The 21,516-nt window shown below is 40.8% G+C and overlaps 1 protein-coding gene across 6 annotated transcripts in view; it reads left to right on the plus strand.

Moving 5' to 3' along the window:
• Positions 1-18,692, plus strand: part of lmo7a (LIM domain 7a) — a 203,921-nt gene extending 185,229 nt beyond the window's left edge. For 5 of the 6 annotated variants that reach the window (XM_055636734.1, XM_055636737.1, XM_055636735.1 and 2 more), the window contains 9 exons: positions 482-574; positions 2,781-3,187; positions 3,763-3,818; positions 4,441-4,599; positions 5,275-5,503; positions 10,081-10,323; positions 13,325-13,433; positions 15,634-15,736; positions 17,727-18,692. In XM_055636734.1, the coding sequence (XP_055492709.1) occupies positions 482-574; positions 2,781-3,187; positions 3,763-3,818; positions 4,441-4,599; positions 5,275-5,503; positions 10,081-10,323; positions 13,325-13,433; positions 15,634-15,736; positions 17,727-17,743 (1,416 nt within the window). In that variant the 3' untranslated portion in view covers positions 17,744-18,692. The remainder of the gene's footprint in view (positions 1-481; positions 575-2,780; positions 3,188-3,762; positions 3,819-4,440; positions 4,600-5,274; positions 5,504-10,080; positions 10,324-13,324; positions 13,434-15,633; positions 15,737-17,726) is intronic. The other variant, XM_055636738.1, reaches the window with a different exon arrangement.
• The last annotated feature ends 2,824 nt before the right edge of the window (positions 18,693-21,516 follow it).

Consider the following 21,516-nt stretch of genomic DNA (forward strand, 5'->3'; position numbering starts at 1 on the left):
TGGATTAGTGCTGAGTAAAGTTCATTAAAATTTTCGCAAGTCAAAAAAATGTGCTTTGTTTTTAATGTAGACCTGTTAAACGCAGGCCTATATTGTGATATTTTAAATTTGGTAATGCATGTTTTTAATAATTCAAAATTCTTCCACTTCCAAGTTTTTAGAAACGTTTCTAATTTGTCTAAAATAAGCAATTTAAATACTGCAAAGAAATTTGTCTTGATTACTTGTAATAAGCTTCAAATGCCAGGCTGTATCCTGATTGCTTTATTGATTTACACAAAGCCATTCATTATGCAGCCACAACCATGTATATTCATTTGGTGCTTCCCCTGGAGGGAGAACCCCCTTCTCTCTTGGTCTGATTCCAGTTTTGGCAATGGCATCTTAGTACTACTGAGGCAATATGGAAATATAAGCTCTTCCTCGCGTGCTTCCACACACTTTTCTCTGCCTAATGGTTTCGATTTTCTGGGATCTCTAGGAAAAATATCAGCTTGAGCAAGAAAAGCTACAGGAAGAATGGAAACGAGCCCAGAGAGAAGCTGAACAGGAAGGTTCCAAGTACTATGAAGAGGTAATGAGGGATGTGGTGTAGCACTAACCAGGCTGCTTACATGTGTTACAATCCAAAGGGCAATGCACTAGTCTGTGAAACCAAAGAGGTTCTTTAAGATTTTTTTAAGTTAAAAATGGACGAGAGATATAATATCAGAATAGTGAAAATAGTTATCAGCTTGGTTTTGTTATTTTTACAAATAACCAGTTACTTTGTGTAATACCCCCATATCGATGTGTTTGTTTTAATGATGAATGTTCATCATTAAACGTTTAGCAATTTTGAATAAAACATAATTTTAGGTTGCCAGTCCAAGCATTGTCAAAGACATTATACATTTAAAGAGATTGGAGTTACAAAAGCCTGATTATATTTCTTAATGGTTGGTACTAATTGCTAATGGGACTATTTGCCAAACCATTTATAGTGACTTTTTTGCCCTTTATGTATAAACTAAACAAAACTAAGCATGCTTCTACTAATTACTGGGTCAAAATCAATGCTGCAGGCCAGGCTTTGTCCTTTGTAAGAGATTTGGGATAGAATCAGATGAATCATTGTAGTTGCTTTTTCATTCTTTTGAGTTTAAACAAAAACAAAAAAACTTTTCAACTGGATGATAATATTTCCAACCGAACGTGTTCATAGGTTAAAGACTGCTTTGTATTTCAGCATGATGTCCATCACTAAGAGTGGACAATCTTGCTTGAATCAATGGTAATCCTCTCCAAGCTAGATAATTGATACTGATTTTTAAAATCTGGATTCAGTAATTATGGATCCTTTCCCATCACTAAATGGCATAATACTTTTTATCTTTGCCCGGTTTAGAAGCTGGAGACTTGTGCAAATTATGCACGTTTCGACAGGACATTATCCTGGCAATAACTATTGATTCTTCTCAAAATTGGAGACACAAGATAAACAATAGGTGCAGGAGTAGGCCATTCGGCCCTTCGAGCCAGCTTAAAACTATTCGATGTGATCTTGGCTGATCATCCCTAATGTTCAGAAATAGTCAATCTATTGTAGTTTAACAAATAAGATAAGGGTGGAGAGTGGAGTGTTTAACAATGTTTAGTTTTAAGCGAACTCATGCATATTTCCCACATATGTGTCTCCCGTGACTTGGATATTTGTATTAACTGTGTTTAGCGTGATGACATTTGCCTGCTCCTGTGTGAAATCATTTCAGGACATATACATACTTGCCGTCATTTGAAAAGGAAAAATCTTACTCTGAGTAAAAATCTTACTCTGAGTAAAATTCTTGAAGGAGTGCGAGTGCCGAAAGCCATTACGGGTGAGGTCCAGGGGCCCGCCTTAGTTCCTGGATTTTAAAGGGTTTTATTTTGTAGTTTGCCGATATCGTGATATATTCAGAGCTGCCAAGTTTTGTCAGAGCATTTCTGTATTCTAGTACCTGAAAATCAGTATTTTGCTGAGGAAATCAGTATTTTTACACAATGCTATTTTGCTAATTTAAAAACAAAATGTATGTGTGGTCATACCCATGGCCTTGGGAAATGTTAAAAGGTTGGAATCTCTCTAGATCTCCCTCTCCCTCTCCCTCTACCCCTCCCTCTCCCTTCTCCCCCTCCCAGTGGCTCTTCTTGTTGTGCCACTATGCCACCCAGACAATTTTACATATAATACAGATGAGGCCAGTTGGCCCGTTATGTCCATGCTGACAGAGGAAGAGCTACGCAACCTCACTCCACTGCCCAGATGTTGGTTCGAACACTTATGGCACATCTAACGTACATCTAGAATACACAAAGATTTCAACCTTTACCAAACTTCAAGGGGCTTCTGCCCCTCTTCACCCACTCTGCTGCAAATACAGCTCACTCTCCCCTAATGTGTAGAACGGAACTGCAGATACTGGTTTACATCGAAGATAGGCACAAAATGCTGGTGACCAAAGATCTTCAGGTCTGCAGAAGGGTCTCGACCCGAAACATCACCCATTCCTTCTCTCCAGAGATGCTGCCTGTTACTCCAAAATGTTGTATCTATCTTCACTTTCCCCTAATCCTTACACCATTGTCTGGTTATTGACTCCTCTGCCAATAGAAATAGATTTGTTCCTTTTACCTTCCATAGGCTCTCATTACTTTGAGCCTTCTTGCATCTCCTTTCACCTTTTCTGTTGTAAAGTGTAACATTTTGAGTGAAGTCTTTAATCACTGCTCACTCTTAAATATGATTCCAATTTTAACAGGAGCGCAAGATACTACAAGAAACAAACAGCCCACGGTCATTCAGTGTCACGGATGGGCCTGGTGAATCTAGAAACAAATTATCCTCCCGAAATTGGTCCACGTCTTGGGATGATCAGGACACCGAAGAAGAGCTGGGGGACGAAGAAGATGATGAACGCCAAAGTGAAGCCGAGACTAGGAGGCAGGAGGAAATCCGGCTGCAGGATGAGAGGGAACGTGAGCGCCAAGAAAAAGCAGCCCGCCGTGGACAGGAGAGAAAACTGCAGGAGGAGAGGGAACAGCAGCGCCAGGAGCAACAACAACGAGAGCTGGAACGACAGAAAGAAGAAAGAAGGCAGAGACAGCAGGCAGAGGAGCAAGCATGGCTGGCAGAGGCAGAAAGAGCGAGGGAATTGCAACCTCGATGGTAAGATTCTGATGCTCCATTTAGTTACTGAAGTTGTTTGTAGTACCAGATGAGTAGATCTCACATCCAGTTACGGGATCACTTCAAAACATGGCATGGGGTAAAATTAGAAGTTATTTAGCAATAAAGTTAATTATAGCAGCGAGGTTTCCTAAATTATAATAGTTTAATGTATTTTTAAATAATGATAACCGTTGTAAAGATTTAAATTCCCTGCAACTTTCTGTTTTAATCCAGATTATGTATTCAAAAAAGTAATACTTCTGTGTTTCTACTTTGACGAGCTGGGCCAAATTCAGCAGTACTGCATAATCTCAGCTATATTTGTGTTGCACTTGTAGGAGAATAGAGATGCTTTTAGGGAAAGAAATTGTCCTTGGCAAAAGGTATAGGAATTAGAAAAATCTGGGTATCCATTCATTTTATATGCAAGCAAAATTGTACATCACATTAGAAATTTGAAGGCAATTGCATTTGCTTTAAATTAAGATTATTTGTAATCTGTTTGGAAGAGATGAATTATGTTGCAGCATTCTTCCTGTAATAACAAATCTCCAATTCCATTTTAATTTCAGGGCTAAATCAAAGTCCACCTCTGAGCTTGATGAGGAAGTGCCTGTGCAAAAACACGGTAAGTTTCTCTTGATTGTTTCGTTAGTGAAATAAATACAGACGGTGGTGAATCTGTGGAACTCATTGCCACATACAGCTGTGGAGGCCAAGTTTTTGAGATTGACAGATTCTCGATGAGCAAGGGTGTTAAGGACATGGGGAGCAGGCAGGAGAATGGAGTTGAGATGGAAAGATAGATCAGCCATGATTAAATGGCGGAGGAGACTTCATGGGCGGAATGGCCTAATTATGCTCCGATGATTTATGTCCCTGTCAACTTTTGACTTGCCTATCCATATGTGCACTTATACCAGCCAATGCTCTAAGGATATCTTGGCTCATCTTATTCAATAGCTGTGATGTGTGTTCAGTAATGTGCCCTAAGAGTATAATCTGCGGAGCAAGTATGGAAATACAACAATCACCACAGGTTAGTTACCGATATGCTTGGGTATTTGTAAAATTATGTAACCAAGGGCTGATAACAGTTAGCCAAAGGTTAAAATAGAGTGAGACATTTCTAGGCAATATGTTTTAGCACTGCTTGATCTTTGAATTTAACTCTGCCTGAGCACATCCTTCATTTTATCCATGACTGTAAGCTAATGCCTGGCTGTATGCATATTTCAACGTGCGTTTAGGTGTAAATGTGGGAACATTGGGCGGTGTAGCCCAGCAGCTGCTGGAAGAAGAAAAACCACACAGGAGTTGTGCCAAGTCCAAAGATGTTATGCGAGTTGAATTGGAAACTGAGAGGCTGCAAATCCTCAACCAGATGAAATATGCTGACCCAGAGCGAGGTGGGAGTGGCTCTGATCAGCAGCCAAGCTTCACCTTGATTTTACAATTAATCCAGTGATCAAGCTCATTAGCTCAACTTCAGCTGCTTTTGAACAACTGCTTCAATCTGAAACCAATTATTTTCTTAATAATAGTTTTTAGTCCCCCAAAATGAACAATTTTGTTGGATGCATGATAATTGTTTGTTTTTCCGCTTCTGTTGAATGATCTGTTGTGACACTATTCTGATTGTTGAATCATTTATATTCTAATATAACATTCACCATTCTGGTGTGCTGGTTACCCAATTGCATTAACCACATCAATCACGTCTTTTCTTCATGATAATTCTGCCGTTACGCCGGTTCTAATCGGTTTTGAATACGAGTGCTAATTATAGTCTGTGTTAAATTAAATAATTCCTCCTTCTGGCGTAATCATGACCCAAGCCGATTTTTATCCAATGATCACTCAATGCTGATAAGATAATTGTGATAAAAATTCTCCATTAGTTCATACACTCAATGTTCTTCAGCATTGCCGTGCTCAGTTTGCTGAGTGATTATATATGAAATGTTAACTGGGTGCAGTATTTTCAAATGAAGGCTCTCCATCGTAATAATGTTGCGTTAATCCATGTTTTCCTTCTGACAAGGCATGAAAGTTGTTAACAATGATTTGTGATTGATTTACAGGGGACCTGAAGAGTAGAATGTCAGACAGTGCATGGATTAAGAATGAAGCACCGCCGAAAACCTCGCACCAGAAAGAACAGCCCCTGACGTATGCTGAGCAAGACCGACAGAAAATTCTGCTGGAGATGCGCAGGAAGACCCAGCTTTTAAATGACAATAGCTGGATCAGGCAGCGTAGTGCCAGTGTTCAGAATAAGGCTCCAGTTACCAATTACGGATTCATGAGAAGGTATGAGCCACACCAAAGCAGCAAATGCAGCAGCTGATCTTGAGGCAAAAAAAATCACCACTACTGTGTGTCAAATTTGAGATGTAGTATCATGTGGTCATTGACTTTAATGGAGCATATTTTTGAATTGGAGTGTAATCATCATTTACCACGTGGGTTTAACTGCAACCTGTTGTGAGTACACATACCTTTCCTGTCCGTAAAACCTGACTTCCTGTAGCCTCATTTATTGTTGTACTTGCCAGCTGTTGTCATAGTCATACAGCATGGAAAAAGATCCTTCAGTCCAGCTTGCCCACACTGGTCGACATGTCCCAGCTACTCTAGTCTCACCTGCCTGTGCTTGGCACATCTTGAATGGAAATAGAAATTTAAACCTTCACAGAATGTCCACAATCATCACAGCCGCGCTCCTCACCCACCCAACACAGTGGTCACTTTTCGCTCTCATCTGTTCCTCTTTCCTGTCCCTTTTTCAATCTCCCCTCTCTTTTTCACTCTCCTTTGCTGCTTTTCTCTCACTCCTCTCTTGCTTTTCCCGCACTTTTCTCTCTGATTCTTTTCTCTCTCCCTCCACCACCATTGTTCTCTCCTGTGCATGTGCAGTCTATGTCTCTTCAATTACATTGGAGTACATTAAGCAGTGTTTAGTAAAAATGTACGGAGATGGGTTCACTAAAATTTAACTTCCGACAGAGTAACTGCAAAGTTATTACTCGGGTCTTTACATTTCCAATATTGAGATTTATTTTCGGTTCACAATACATGTTCTCTCAAAGAACATAAATCATTTATAGCCATCGATGAGATCCTCTGAGCATAGAACTCTTTCCTTGAAACATTACCATTAATACGTGTGCTCTTTTCTATAATATAAATGTGCTGTCATGTGATAAAGTGGTCATCTGTAAACAAAAAACTATCTGTTGGAGCATCAAGCTATAAACTATTAGACAAATTTATGGAATATTAGTTAATAAAGGAAAAATATTGAATGACAGTGAATACAAATTGTTCTTGCATTGGAAACAGCAAAAACAATTCTTCTATAGTAGATATAAACCTAAATTTCACCCTTGAAACAACGGCAGTAATGCATTCAATGGACGTACCAGGAGGAATAACTCCTGGGCTTATTCTCAATGACACATCTAGTATAACTGCTACCTCATGGCCCCAGAGACCTGTGTTCACTTCTGAAGTTTTATGTTATGATAAAGTGGATAACCTCACATTTATCCACATTAAACTGCATCTGCCATACATCTGCCCACTCACCCAATCTGTCCCAAGTCACCCTGCATCCTCCTCACAGTTCACACTGCCACCCAACTTTGTGTCATCTGCAAAATTGCTAATGTTACTTTTAATCCCTTCATCTAAATCATTATTGTATATTGTAAATAGCTGCAGTCCCAGCACCGAGCCTTGCGGTACCCCACTAGTCACTGCCTGCCATTCTAAAAGGGATCCGTTAATCCCTACTCTTTGTTTCCTGTCTGCCAACCAATTTTCTATCTATGTCGGTACCCTACCCCCAGTACCATGTGCTCTAATTTTGCCCACTAATCTCCTATGTGCGATCTTATCAAACGCTTTCTGAAAGTCCATGTACACTACATCCGCTGGGTCTCGCTTGTCCATTTTCCTCTTTGCATCGTCAAAAAATTCCAGAAGATTAGTCAAGCATGATTTCCCTTTCATAAATCCATGCTGACTCGGACTGATCCTGTTACTGCTATCCAAATATGCCGCTATTTTATCTTTTATAATTGACTCCAGCATCTTCCCCACCACCGATGTCAGGCTAACTGGTCGATAATTCCCTGTTTTCTCTCTCCTGCCTGTCTTAAAAAATGGGATAACATTAGCTACCCTCCAATCCACAGGAACTGATCCTAAATCTATAGAACATTGGAAAATTATCACCAATGCGTCCACGATTTCTGTAGTCACTTCCTTGAGTACCCTGGGATGCAGACCATCAGTCCCTGGGGATTTATCAGCCTTCAGTCCCATCAGTCTACCCAACACCATTTCCTGCCTAATGTGGATTTCCTTCAGTTCCTCCATCACCCTAGGTCTTCTGGCCACTAGTACATCTGGGAGATTGTTTGTGTCTTCCTTAGTGAAGACCGATCCAAAGTACCTGTTCAACTCTTCTGCCATTTCCTTGTTCCCCATAATAGATTCACCTGTTTCCGTGTTCAAGGGTCGAACTTTGGTCTTAAATTAATTTATTCCTCTTCACATACCTAAAGAAGCTTCCGCCTTTATATTCTTGGCTAGCTTACCTTCGTACCTCATCTTTTCTCCCCGTATTGCCGTTTTAGTTATCTTCTGTTGCTCTTTAAAAGTTACCCAATCCTCTGGCTTCCCACTCATCTTTGCTATGTTATACCACTTCTCTTTTATTTTTATACTGTCCTTGACTTCTCTTGTCAGCCATGGTCACCCTTACTTCCCTTAGATTCTCTCTTCCTCTTTGGAATGAACTGATCCTGCACCTTCTGTATTATTCCCAGAAATACCTGCCATTGTTGTTCCGCTGTCATCTCTGCTAGGGTATCTTTCCAGTCAACTTTGGCCAGTTCCGCCATGCCTCATGTTCTTGGCGGTGCTGGCTCGAAGGGCCGAATGGCCTCCTCCTGCACTTATTTTCTATTTTCTATGTTCAATTGTAATACTGACACTTCTGATTTTCCCTTCTCCCTCTCAAATTGTAGATTAAAACTTATCATATTATAAACTTATCACTAACTCCTAATGGCTCCTTTACCTCGAGTTCCTTTATCAAATGCTTGTGATTGCATAGAATGACTTGAGTTTTGGAATCCAGTTCCAAAAATGTTGTCCTGTGTCAGAGCCACAGCCAAGAGCAGTGGCAGAAATTAACGATTAACAAACTAAACTGGTGAACCATAAGACATAAGATCAGAATTAGGCTATTTGCTCATTTGCATACTCCGCCATTCGATCATGGCTGATCTATTTTCCCTCTCAATGCTATTCTCCTGCCTTCTCCCTGTAATCTTTATGACCCTTGCTAATCAAGAACCTATTAATCTCCACCATAAAAAAAATAACTTGATTTCCACAGCCGTCAGTGGCAATGAATTCCACAGATTCACCACCCTCTGGTTAAAGAAATTCCCCCTTATCTCCATTCTAAAGGCACGTCCTTTTATGCAGGGGCCGTTACCCTTTGGTCCCACCACTACTGGAAACATCCTCTCCACATGCACTCTATCTAGACCTTACATTATTGAGTAGTTTTCAATGAGACCCCCTTCCCCCCCCAACCCCCCCGCATTTTTCTAAACTTGAGTGAGTACAGGCCAAGAGCCAACAAACGCACCTCATATGTGAACCCAATCATCCCGGATTCTTCTCGTAAACCTTGTCTGGACCCTCTCCAACGCCAGCACATCCTTCCTCAGATATGGGGCCCAAAACTGCTTATTATATTCTAAATGTGACATCACCATTGCCTAATAAAGCCTCATCATTACATGCTTGGTTTTATATCTAGTCCACTCCAAATGAATGCTAACATTGCATTTGCCTTCCTTATTACGAACTCAAGGGCCTGTCCCGCTTGGGCGTCATTTGCGTGTCACGCAGGTGGCGCGCGAAGATTTCGTGAATACCAAAATTCTGGGGCGCCGCGCGCGACCGCGCATCACTGCCTACACCACTACGTCTCGCCATGCGCGCGTAATGCACGGCATGCGCGTGTCACGTGCGCGTCACGCGTAAATGATGTCGCGTCGTGCGTCGAGATGCGTAAATGATGTTGCGTAAATGACGTGCAAATAACGCCCAAGTGGGACAGGCTCTTCAGCCTGCAGATTAACCTTTTGGGAATCCTGCACCAGCAGTCCCAAGTCCCTTTGCATTTCAAATTGGATGTAAAGGGACTTGCATGCTTTCATGTTTTATTTCCAGGATCACACTGGGATATTTGGGTGATCAGATTAGTACCATTTGAATGTGTTTTTCTAGTATAGATTTTTCTAAAGACACATTAAAACTGCAATTTAGAAATTTAGATTCTGAAAAGTGTAGGGTGGAAAGAGTATGCATGGGGGTGAGGGAAGATTTAAAAAGTGAGACCAATTGAGTATCAGATTTATGAAGGACTACAGATTATAGTCTTGACATAACATTGATGTTGTCCAAAGCATATCATATTTGCCATTTCATTGGTTAAAAAATAAGAGCTGCTGGGGAAATTCAGTGGACCAGACAGCATCTGAGGATGAAATTGGGCTGTCGACATTTCGGGTCAAGAACCTTCATCTTGATTGGAGTTCAGTCTTGATGAAATGTCGAACTGAAATGGTGGCATTCTATTTTCCAGCACAGATGGTCCCACGAGCTGCTAAGTTCCTGCAGCAACTCTCTCTTTCCTTTGGCTACAGCTTCCCACGTCCACAGTCTCTCGTGATGTTGCTTGGCATTTCTAAAGCTTATTGTGAGATGGTAGAGCATAACATAGTTCCAGTGAACTTGCATAGTGCTATTGTGAAACAGAAGTTGTTGAATAAATTGTATTATGATTACTTTTGTTTCAGAGGTGAATCTTTGGATGATTTAGATACCACGGGGACAAATACATGGGGATCAACCTCCGAGCCAGTGAATTCCTCAGAAAAGGAGTCAACCTACCACCCAGTCTCCACCTCAAACCGATCCTACATGCGTGCTCCATCTTCAACACTGCCACCTCCATCCACTGGATCAGTGAGAACAGCTTCATGGTCCAAGAACCCATCTGCACACCCAAATACTCAGTCCCTAATAACTCAAGGCAGCAGGTATGGCACCAAACTTCATCATGTAGATGAAACTATCTGCAGTGAACTGTATAATACATGATTTGTGCTTCACATTCTGTGCAAATGGAAAATATACTTCAGGAAAATTGCTCCAATTCAATTGTTCACTAACTGTTCTTTAATTACATGGTTGTCGAGTTTATTGTCACACGTGCAAGTACAGTGAGGTACTGGTGCAATGAAAATCTTACAGCAGCAACACACGCTAGTAGACTCGGGCAAACACACAAAAATGATCAATTCTATATAAAATACACATAAAATTCCCACGAGAATAAAAAGGGAAAAAAAAACGATGGCAAAAAAACATTAATCCAAAATATTGTTTATTTCTCCAACTAATCCTGATCATTAGGAAAGGGTTAGAATCCTGGCAACATCCTCGTAAATCTTCTTTGTGCTCTTTCCAGTTTAAGAATATTCTACCTATAATGGGAGGGTGACCAAAATTGAGCACAATACTCCAAATGAGGCAGTACCAACATGTTGTACAACTTTAACATAACATCCCAACTGCAAGTTGTTAATTAGTATTAAATTCAAACTACGATGCAAGTGGCAATAATGTGATCAACAATTCAGCATTCATCGAATTGATGCAGAACTACCATTCGCCTTGACAAATAGATCGGCTTACAAAAGAAGTCCTTAAATAGAGAAGGTGGAGAAAGGGACATAGGTTTTCAGATAATTGGTGGAAAGATAGAAAGGGATAGGTGGAATGGGAGTAAAAGAAAATTAGTTTGCTGAAAGCGTGGTGGGTGTTGGGACTCAAAAGAAGTCATGAGTGTTTAGTCATGGTCATAGAGGATGGAAACAGGCACTTCAGCTCAACTTGCACATGCCCACTGAGGTGCCCCATCTACTCTAGTTTCATTTGCCTGCATTTGGTCCATATCCCTCCAAACCTTTCCTATCCATATACCCATCCAAATGTCTTTTAAATGTTGTTATATTACCTGACTCAGGAGATAACTGATAGTTATCTCCTCTGGCAGCTCATTCAATATATCCACCACCTTCTGTGTTGAAATATTTGCTCCTCGGGCTCTGATTAAATCTTTTCCCTCTCCCCTTAAACCTCTAGTTCGTGATTCCCCTACTTTGGACAAAAGATTCTGTACATTCACCCTGTCCCTCTCATGATATTTTGTATCTCAACAAGATCATCCTTCACCCTCCTGAGCTCCAAGGAATAAGTTCCCAGTCTGCTCAACTGCTCCCTATAGCTGAGGACTTCCAAGTCCTGGCAACATCCTTGTAGATCTCCTTTGCACTCTTTCCAGTTTAACAATATCATTTCTATAACAGGGTAACCAAAACTGAACACAATACTCCAAATGTGGCCGCATCAGCGTTTGGTATAACTAGCATCACATCCCAATTTCTATATTCAGTGTGCGTAGGAAAGAACGGAAGCTGGCAGAAATCAAAGATAGACACAAAATACTGGAGTAACTCAGCAGGACAGGCAGCATTTCTGGAGAGAAGGAATAGGTGACATTTCTGGTCAAGCCCCTTCAAAATGTCACCCATTCTTTCTCTCCATCATTTTGTATCTACTATATTCAGTACACTGACCGATGAAGGCTAATGTACTGAAAGCCTTCTTGACCACCATATCAACCTGTGACACCATGTTGAAGGCACTATACTTTCAAGAGAGAGCTAGATAGGGCTCTTAAACATAGCTGAGTCAGGGGACATGGGGAGAAGCCAGGAATGGGGTACTGATTGTGGATGATCAGCCATGATCACATTGAATGGCGGTGTTGGCTCGAAGGGCCGAATGGCCTACTCCTGCATCTATTGTTTATGTACTTGCATCATTGGACTCTACAAAGAGTCTAGCAGTGAAGGAAAATCGCTGGGGGATTTTGGCCACTAAGTTAAAAATTCTGCACTGGCCCAAGAATCTCAAAACATATTGACACCTACATTGTGAAATGTTAGCGGGTCCATGAGGAATCTGGGTGGAAAGGAAATTATCACACACTAGTTCACTCTATTTGGAGTGCTCTCCCCCAGGGAGCTGGTGTTGCTCAATTGTGGAATGTGTTCAAGGAGCAGGTCATTAGAGATGCTCTTGATTTTAAGGACCAGACAGGAAGGTGCACTTTTGAGATCTGCTATGATCTTGTTGTAAGAGCAGGCCTGGGGCTGTTTCGTTTAGTTTAGTGATACAGCATGGAAACAGGCCCTTCAGCACACGGTCCGTGCTGACTAGCAAACCCCACAAACACTATCCTACACACTAGGGACAATTTATAATCCAATTAAGCCAATTAACCTACAAACTTGCATTTCTTTGGCGTGTGGGAAACCGGGAAAACCCATGCAATCACGGGGAGAACATGCAAACTTCACACAGACAGCAACCGTAAACAGGATCAAACCCGGATCTCTGGCGCTGTAAGCAGCATCTCTACCGCTGCACCACTGTGCTGTTGTCTGATATTTTTAATGTTTGTTGAATTCTTGTACAAGCCTCTTCTGCATTGCAGGGACTCCATGGATGATACTGTATGTGAACTATATCCACAAACTCATCCTTTGCCCACATCATAATGTTTCCTATTATCAAGGGTGTATCAGTCTTACATTTAAAATTAACAACTTAACCAGCATCAGTTGCCTTTTGTTGAAGAATTCAAAGGTCCTTTCAGTCTCTGGGTGTAGCAGTGTTTATTAAGTCTAATTATGATGATCAGGTTTTTATTGTGAGAGATGATTGCTTGCTTCATCTTACAGTAAAAAAAAAACAATTATCTCACACTTGCCTCTTGTGAAATTTTGAGGCTGTCTGATATTAATGGCATAACATCTACAGGGGCAAATTTTATGGCCAGGATGATATCTCCACTAAATGCTGTTGGCAAAGATCCAACCAGTTGCTGTCTTAAGCAACTTACAGGTTTGGTATAATTCTCGTGCTTGTGTAGCATTTATATAGTTGGTGCCCTTTTTCTTCTGTATCCAGGTCAATAAGTGGAAAGAAGATCTGTACATACTGTGATAACGCTCTGGGCAAAGGAGCTGCCATGATCATCGAATCTCTTGGTCTTTGTTATCATTTACATTGTTTTAAGGTGAGGCTAGGGACAACTTTATGTGCAGGGGAGAGTACTGCACAGTCACAACTAGGGGTGTCTACTAAAGCCATGCATGCTTGTCTAACATTCCACAAGACTTTTATTAACATTCTGACGGTGCGAGAATCCATGCAGACCTTTGATTTGAAGGTGCACAAGTTAAAAGCAAAATGGTGTAAAAGCTGGCAACGTGAAGTAAAAACAGAAATTGCTGGCAATGTTTAAACAATATCAGCCAAGACAGAAATAGCATTGCTGCTGCAAATTATTGACCCTTCATCAACATTAATGTTATTTCACTCGCCACAGTTTCTGCCTGACCTGCTAAGTATTTCCAGCAATTTCAGTTTTATTCCAAAGGAAAATTATTTTGGAAGAAAAGTACTTTTAATATATTTACAATTGTATTCTGCATGGATTTCAACACTAGCAAAAGCACTTATCGTGCCATTCTAACATGGGGCAACCTGTACTAAAATATTATAATTATAACTTTGATTCTGTTTCAGATTGGCATCTCACAGCTTCCTGCTTCTGTATCATAATGCACAGCTTTTGATTTTCAGCTAAAATGGAAGTCATTGGGTTCACTACTACCTATGTGGTTTATGTTTGCACAAATATGTTGCTCTCAAACTAATTTGCCATTTAACTTTATTTTTGTTCCTCCTGTCGATGGCATTGCCATTGCTTCCTAATGCTTCTGTCTGTGCATTCGTTAATACATTGATCATTTGCTTCCTGTTACAGAATGACACAGCTTTGTAACCGATGCATCAGTGTAGTGACAAATTGCGACGTTTGCAAGACCACCTTTGCTTGGCATGCACATTTTAAACATGCATCTTGTTTTATGCATGCCCAGGGTTATGAAATATCATTTGGTTCATCTTGTCTTTCTCTGAAGCCACAGGAATATTAATTGACCCTCTGAGAGCCCATGTGTTTTGCTGAATATATTGGGATATGGTGCTTGTCCACAACCCTTCGTGAATTCTATTGAAATTGGTCACAAGAAAATGTCTGTGGGCACCTCCTCATTTCTGTACAATTATCCCTCTCCCATCTTTGATGCAATTTCTATTGAATATGCCCTTTACCATCTTTTCTTTGTTTTTTTTTTACCTTCCACTTCCCTGAAGTTAAAGTGAAACTTTCAATTGTGTATCTATTCTGATATCTACTCGAGCGGTAAGGTCTCAGTTCATGAGTGGGTGGCTAACAATGATCTGCTGTGTTCACCTCTCCAATAAAGCCTCCACATCATTACACAACTAGGAGGAAATGAACCTTTTGCTTTGAACTTTCATTGGTGACCACCCTAGTTACCAATTACACATGACGGTGAACTTGAGACCCATCTTTGATTTGCAGTCAACATTTGCTCTCTCATTCTGACAGACACAAGGAAGAAAATTCCGTCTTTATCGCGTTCAAAAGTTCTAAGAGCAGAATTAGGCCATTTGGCCCATCATGTCTACTATTCAATCATGGCTGCAATCATTTCCCTCTCAACTCCATTCTCCTGCCTTCTCCCCATAACCCCTGACACACTCAAGAGCCTGTCCCACTTAAGTGATTTTTTTTTCGGTGAGTGGCCGGCACCCGTTATAGTCGCAGCAGGTCGCCGAAAATTTTCAAGGTTGAAAATCCAGCGGCGACCAGAAAAGTGGTGGTGTTTGGTGGTGAGTAATCGCCCAAAGAGTCGTATCTTTTTCTGGTCGCCACTGGATTTTCAACATTTTGACATTTTTCGGCGACCTGCTGTGACTATGACGGGTGCCGGCAAGTCGCCTAAAAAATCGTGTAACTTGGACAGGCCACTAATCAAGAATCTGTCGTAATAATATCTAGTAGCTTGGCCTAAATTCTACACATCCACCACCATTGGACTAATGAAATACCTCCTCATTGCCTTTCTAATAATACTTATTTTAAAGCTATGGCCTCTGGTCCAAGACTCTCCCACGAGTGGAAATATCTTCTCCACATTCACTCTAGGTCTTTCACTATTCGGTAAGTTTCAATGAAGCCTCCCCACAGCCTTCTAAACCTTAGCGAGTTCAGGCCCACTGCCTTAAAGTGCTCATCTTATGCTATCAGCCCATACTTTCTCATGATTACTTAATTTCTTTCCTTCAATTTCAATGAGATGAACCTCAAAAGATCTAATTGAAATGTCCTGTTTCATGCGCAGTGCATCTCGTGCAGTGTTGACCTCGGGGGCACAGAATCCGGAGCAGAGGTTCGAGTGCGAAACAACAATCTCTTCTGCAACGCCTGCTATACCCAATATAAAGGTAGGCCAGAACTTGTGGTTTGTCCAGCAATAAAAGTTTCCAAAGGTGATGGAAAGACTGGAGGAAAGACTAGGTGCTGAGAGCTCTCTTCCAGCTGCATTAGGGATGCATTTAAACACACCTGAGAAATTACAAACACCTGTGAAGCCATGTGTCCCAGACATTATGGTGCCCTGAAATGGGAGGACTATGTATAAACACAGCTGTATTTTCTACATGGTGAAACCAAAATGAATAAAAAATACTCTTTAATAAAATCTGACAATGTGCACTTTAACCACATGTGATTTTTTTTTCTATTACAAATTTCAAAATGGGGAGTACAGATGCAAATAAATAAATGACGGGTCTTTGTCCCAAACATTATGGAGGGTACTGTAGCTCTTAGGGCTAATGGAATCAGCGGATATGGGATGAAAGCAGGAACAGGGTACTGATTCTGGATGATCAGCCATGAATATATTGAATGGTGGTGCTGGCTCGAAGAGTCGAATGGCACACTCCTGCATCTATTTTCAATGTATCTACCACAAGGCTGGATGCTGGCCCAAATTATCCTGGAGTCCAGCAACAGGTGTTTAGAGGCAGCAGAGCTTTTGTTTGCACAGTGGAGAACACCCTGTGCCATCTAAATAAAAACCACCTCTGGTATTTCCCTAACTGACTCAGACCTTTGTGGAGTTTTAACTTTTAATGGCATTTTCATCTTTATTTGGATGTGTTTGGGTTAGAGACAGTTCAGGGAAAGTTTACTGGAATAATGAATAGGTGGATTGTCCTCTGAAGGATTAGATAAACTAGATTTATGTCTGTTGGAATCTAGAGGAATGTAAAAGAACTTGATTGAAATATATATGATTCTGGGGAGCATTGTGTGGTTGAATCTAAAACCAAAGATGCCCTTGTGTGAGCAGGTGTGAGAGGCCCACTCCTGATCTCCTGTGTAAGTCCTTTGCAATTTTGTTGCACAAAGTAGTTTAATGCATGGACTTGGCAGAGGATATTTCACACAATCTATTCAGGACTGGGATAGTCTCCAGTGCAAAGCTGCTTTACATTTGATGTATTCCTTTGAAGATTGTTCAAGGCGTACTTACTATTTCTGGGTTGCTTGACAGTTTTTGAGAGATTAATATATTATAATAAAAATAACGTAACAACTTGTCCCTAAACACCTCCAAGACCAAGGAGCTGATTATCAACTTCAGGAGGACACAAAATGGGGAACACGCCCCAATCTCTATCTACGGGGACAGTGTGGAGAGAGTGTCCAGCTTTAGGTTTCTGGGCACACACATTTCGGAGGACCTCACATGGTCCACCAACTCCGCTACGCTGGTCAAGAAGGCACAGCAATGACTGTTCTTTCTAAGAACAATGAAAAAGACTGCCCCAACAGCTGCTGACAACTGTCTACTGAGCATACTACCTCATGGCATCTCTGTGTGGTATATCAGCTGCACGTAGGCAGAGAGGAGAGCTCTTCAGCGCGTCGTCCACAGGGCGCAGAAGATTATTGGGTCACAGCTACCAGCCTTGGAGGGCATCTACTGCACATGGTGTCTCAGGAAGGCCGTCAACATCCACAAAGACTCCTCACACCCTTGTAATAGTCTGTTCGAACTCCTACCTTCTGGCAGACGTTACAAGGCCATCTGCACCCGCACCTCCAGACTCAGGAACAGCTTTATCCCCAGAGCTATCGCTGCTCTGAACCAGCCCTGTATTCACGCACATCGACCCGGCACAGACATATTTGCACTTTGGACTGTTTTACTGTTTTTTGTTTTTTTTAATTATAAATTATGTTTCTTGGGGTATCTAAATTTTATTAGTTGTTTAAGTTATGATGATCGGATGGAAGCTGCATAACAAATTTTGTTGCAACGATGTGCAATGACAATAAAATTTATTATTATTATTATTATGTTGATTCTCAAAGTCAATTTTATTTGTCTCAGTTTTGATCCATTATGCTTTTTTTTGATAGTTGGGCAGTCCAATTGAGGAACCTCCAAGCAATGGAAAGCTACCGCAGTGAGTGGAAGAGGAGAAGCAACTTGGCTTGTGAATAGGGAAAAAAAATTCTCTTGATAATCAGAGTGTAACAAATGACATAACTCATTGGAATTTAAAATTACGTTTTCATCGCAGTTGGGCTATAAATGGGGTGATTGCTCAATTAAACAAACCTTTAATTTATAATGTAGCGATACTATCCTGGTCATCGACTGACTGCATACACAGCAGTGGTTACAAGTTGCATTCTGCTTCCAAAGTTTGCCTTCATTGAAACTGTCGGAGCTCCACTGAATGCATAAGCACGTTTGTAATCTCTGCTGTGTATGTGCGTTCAGTCCATGCACATTATTGAAAATGAGTTTCTGCCCCCCTCTACTTATGAGCATAGCATGTACAGAAGCTATGGGAATGCACGGCGTATTATACAGGAAATGTATTGGTGAGTTATAATGTTTATTTATCAAACTGATGAGCTGTTAGTTTATGGTGCAAGTAAGGCAACTGCCTCTGTTCATATGGCTACTTGTAGAAGGCAAAGTTGTGTGGTTTATATACTTCATATTCTACTCAACATTTATGTTCTGATACTTTTCAAAGATCTATGTAATTATTCCAAAACTTCATTATTTTTATCTCAACATGTATATCTGCATCTCCATTCTCATTCCATAATTAGTCGACTGGAAAAAGCATAATATTTTCTAGAATGAGGGACGGGTTAAGTAAGACGGGGCAAGCATGTGTTTTTATTGTACAAATCTTGAGCAGTCCTTCTATGTTAAGAGCTTTGATGTGAAATCAAAATCTGTGAGATTTGTTCCTGGCTTTTTTGGAATTAATGGTAAAAATATTTTGCAAAAAAAATGTATGAAAGAAAAAAGTTTGTTTTTTTGTGTTGACTGATGTTTATAAATAAAATGAATAAATCTTTAAATCTCGTAATTGATGTCAATATATCAAAATCAAGATATATATTATATATATATATATATATATATCTGCAGATGATCATTTGCCTCAGAATTGCTGACCACCCAGCCCTAATCCAGCCTGGGTCACTATAACCGCACACTTTCGCAGGGAGACTGGATTTCAATGTGTAAGAGTGTCACTTTACATGAGCCACTTACAAGAGTGACGCCAAACAGACTTAAATTGTTGAAATTCTCAGTTCGGATTCTGCTTTGCTTTGCTTTGTTTTATTTATTTATTTTATTTTTATTCTTATTTTATTATTGTTTTTTTTCTTTAGTTTTGGGGGGTTATGTTTTTTGTCTTTTTTCTTGTTTTTTTATCTTTGTGTTTTTTTTAACATTTATAAGTTTCCTTTTAAAGATTTAACTATATTTACATAGAGACCGGGAGGTCTATATTCATTGTGTATTTTGACTGGACTCATATTAGGTTATACCTGTTATTAATGTAATCCTGATCCCTATGTATCAATACCATTGTTATGTTTATCATTATTCATTTTGCTTTGTCTTTTATTTTTCTGTTTCATTTTTGTTTTTTGTTTTTTGTTTTTTTGGAAAAAAAACCCAATAAAAAGATTATTTAAAAAAGAAAAAAAGAATTATACAAATAGGCAAGGATATTGAGAAACCTGACATTAAAGCATATGAATGAATGAAGTTTATTGGCCAAGTATGTACACATACAAGGAATTTTCCTTGGTGCTCCGCTCGCAAGTAACAACATAACATACAGTAACAATTAAGAATGACACATATAACATTAAACATTAATAATAAAACATTATAGTTTAAACGTGAATGAAACAAAATACCAGAGCAAAAGGAGGCTACAGACTTTTGGTTATTGAGTAGAGCTACTACTCATGGAAAAAAGTTGTTTTTATGTCTGGCTGTGGCAGCTTGACAGTCCGGTATCTACTTACAGAGAGAAGTGATTCAAAGAGTTTATGGCCAGGGTGAGAGTGGTCGGAGATGATCTTACCCGCTCGCTTCCTGGCCCTTGCAGTGCACAGGTTGTCAATGGGGGGGAAGGTTGCAGCCAACAACCTTCTCAACTGGCCGGACGATTCGCTGCAGCCTCTGGATGCCGTGCTTGGTAGCTGAGCCAAACCAGACCATGATGGAGAAGGTGTGGACGATGGCAGTATAGAATTGGACCATCATTGCCTGGGGCAGATTGTGTTTCCTCAGCTCTCGGAGGAAGTACATCCTCTGTTGGCCTTATTTGACTGTGGAGTCGATGGTGGCCCCCCCATTTAAGATCCTTGGAGATGATGGTTCCAAGACTCCACAGATGTGACTGTGGTGTTGTAGATGGTGAGTGGGGGGAGGGGAGGGGAGGGGAAGCTCTCCTAAAGTCTACTATCAATTCCACTGTCTTAAGAGCATTGAGCTCCAGGTTGTTATGAAGGCACCAGGACACCAGCTGTGTCACTTCCTGTCTGTAGGCTGATTCCTCCCCATCCTGGATCAGTCCAATCGGGGTTGTGTCGTCCACAAACTTGAGAAGCTTGACAGAGGAGTCTGTGGAGGTGCAGTTGTTGGAGTAGAGAGAGTAAAGGAGAGGAGAGAGTACGCAGCCTTGCAGTGCTCCTAGGCTGAGGGTCTGCGGGTCCGAGATCTGCTTTCCTAGCTTCACATGCTGCTTCCTGTCTGTCAGAAAGTTGGTGATCCACTGAACGAGGGGTCCAGGCACAGTCAACTTGGAGAGTTTGGAGTGTAGTAGCTCTGGCACAATGGTGTTGAATGCAGAGCTAAAACCGACAAACAAAATCCTTGCATAGGTCATCTGGCGGTCTAGGTTCTGGAGGATGAAGTGCAGGCCTAGGTTGACTGTATCATCCACAGATCTATTGGCCCGGTATGCAAACTGCAGGGGGTCCAGAAGAGGGTTTGTGATATTTTTCAGCTGGGCCAGCACAAGCTTTCAAGGGTCTTCATGACTACAGAGGACAGTGCGACAATGATTAAGACCAGTAATCCTTGTCATTTTGGGTAGAGGGACAATAGTGGAGACTTTGAAGCAGGCAGGGACAGTACATGTTTGCAGGGACTGGTTGAAAATGTCGGTGTAGACCAGTGCTAGTTGTTTGGCACGGAGCTTGAGGGTAGAGGAGGAAACATTGTCTGGTCCTGGAGATTTCTGTCTTTTCTGTCTTCTGAATAGCCTCTCCACCATCTCAATTTCTATTGTTGGTGATGGAGAAGTGGCCAGACTGATGTTGAGCAGCAAGGAGGGGGTGGGAAATGGACGAGAGCCCAGTCTTTGCAGACGGGAGTCAGGCTGTAAGTAGGTGTGAAGTGGTAGTTGGGGAGGAGTGGGTGGGGGTGTATACTATAACAAACTAACATTTTTCAGTCTAACTTTAATTCTAATAAACATATGGATGCTCCTTCCTGTCAATCCTTAATGGGTTGCATTTGATTTTCTGAAGTAGGTTATTTTTTTAATATATTGCTGAACAGAGCTGCAGTTTATTAGGATGTACACAATTAAAAAAGGCTATGAATGATTCCTGTGAGAACTCTCTGAAGTTTTACATTCCTTTTGAATTTGAAATTAACCAATACGGAATTGTTATTCTTGGCTAATTGGACATAACAATCCATTGACAATCCCCTTACATTAGCATATGTGCAGTAGAAACTCAATCCAAATTTTTACATGAAGTAAACAAATAAAATGCATTAAGATGTTCTTAACATGTCACATTTTTAGTTGCTCTGAAAAGGCACAGAAAAGTAGAGGCTCATGTAGAGCAAATAATGGGCCTGTCCCAC

Source organism: Leucoraja erinacea, chromosome 6 (assembly GCF_028641065.1).
Source record: "Leucoraja erinacea ecotype New England chromosome 6, Leri_hhj_1, whole genome shotgun sequence".
NCBI classification, from domain to species: Eukaryota; Metazoa; Chordata; class Chondrichthyes; order Rajiformes; family Rajidae; genus Leucoraja; species Leucoraja erinaceus.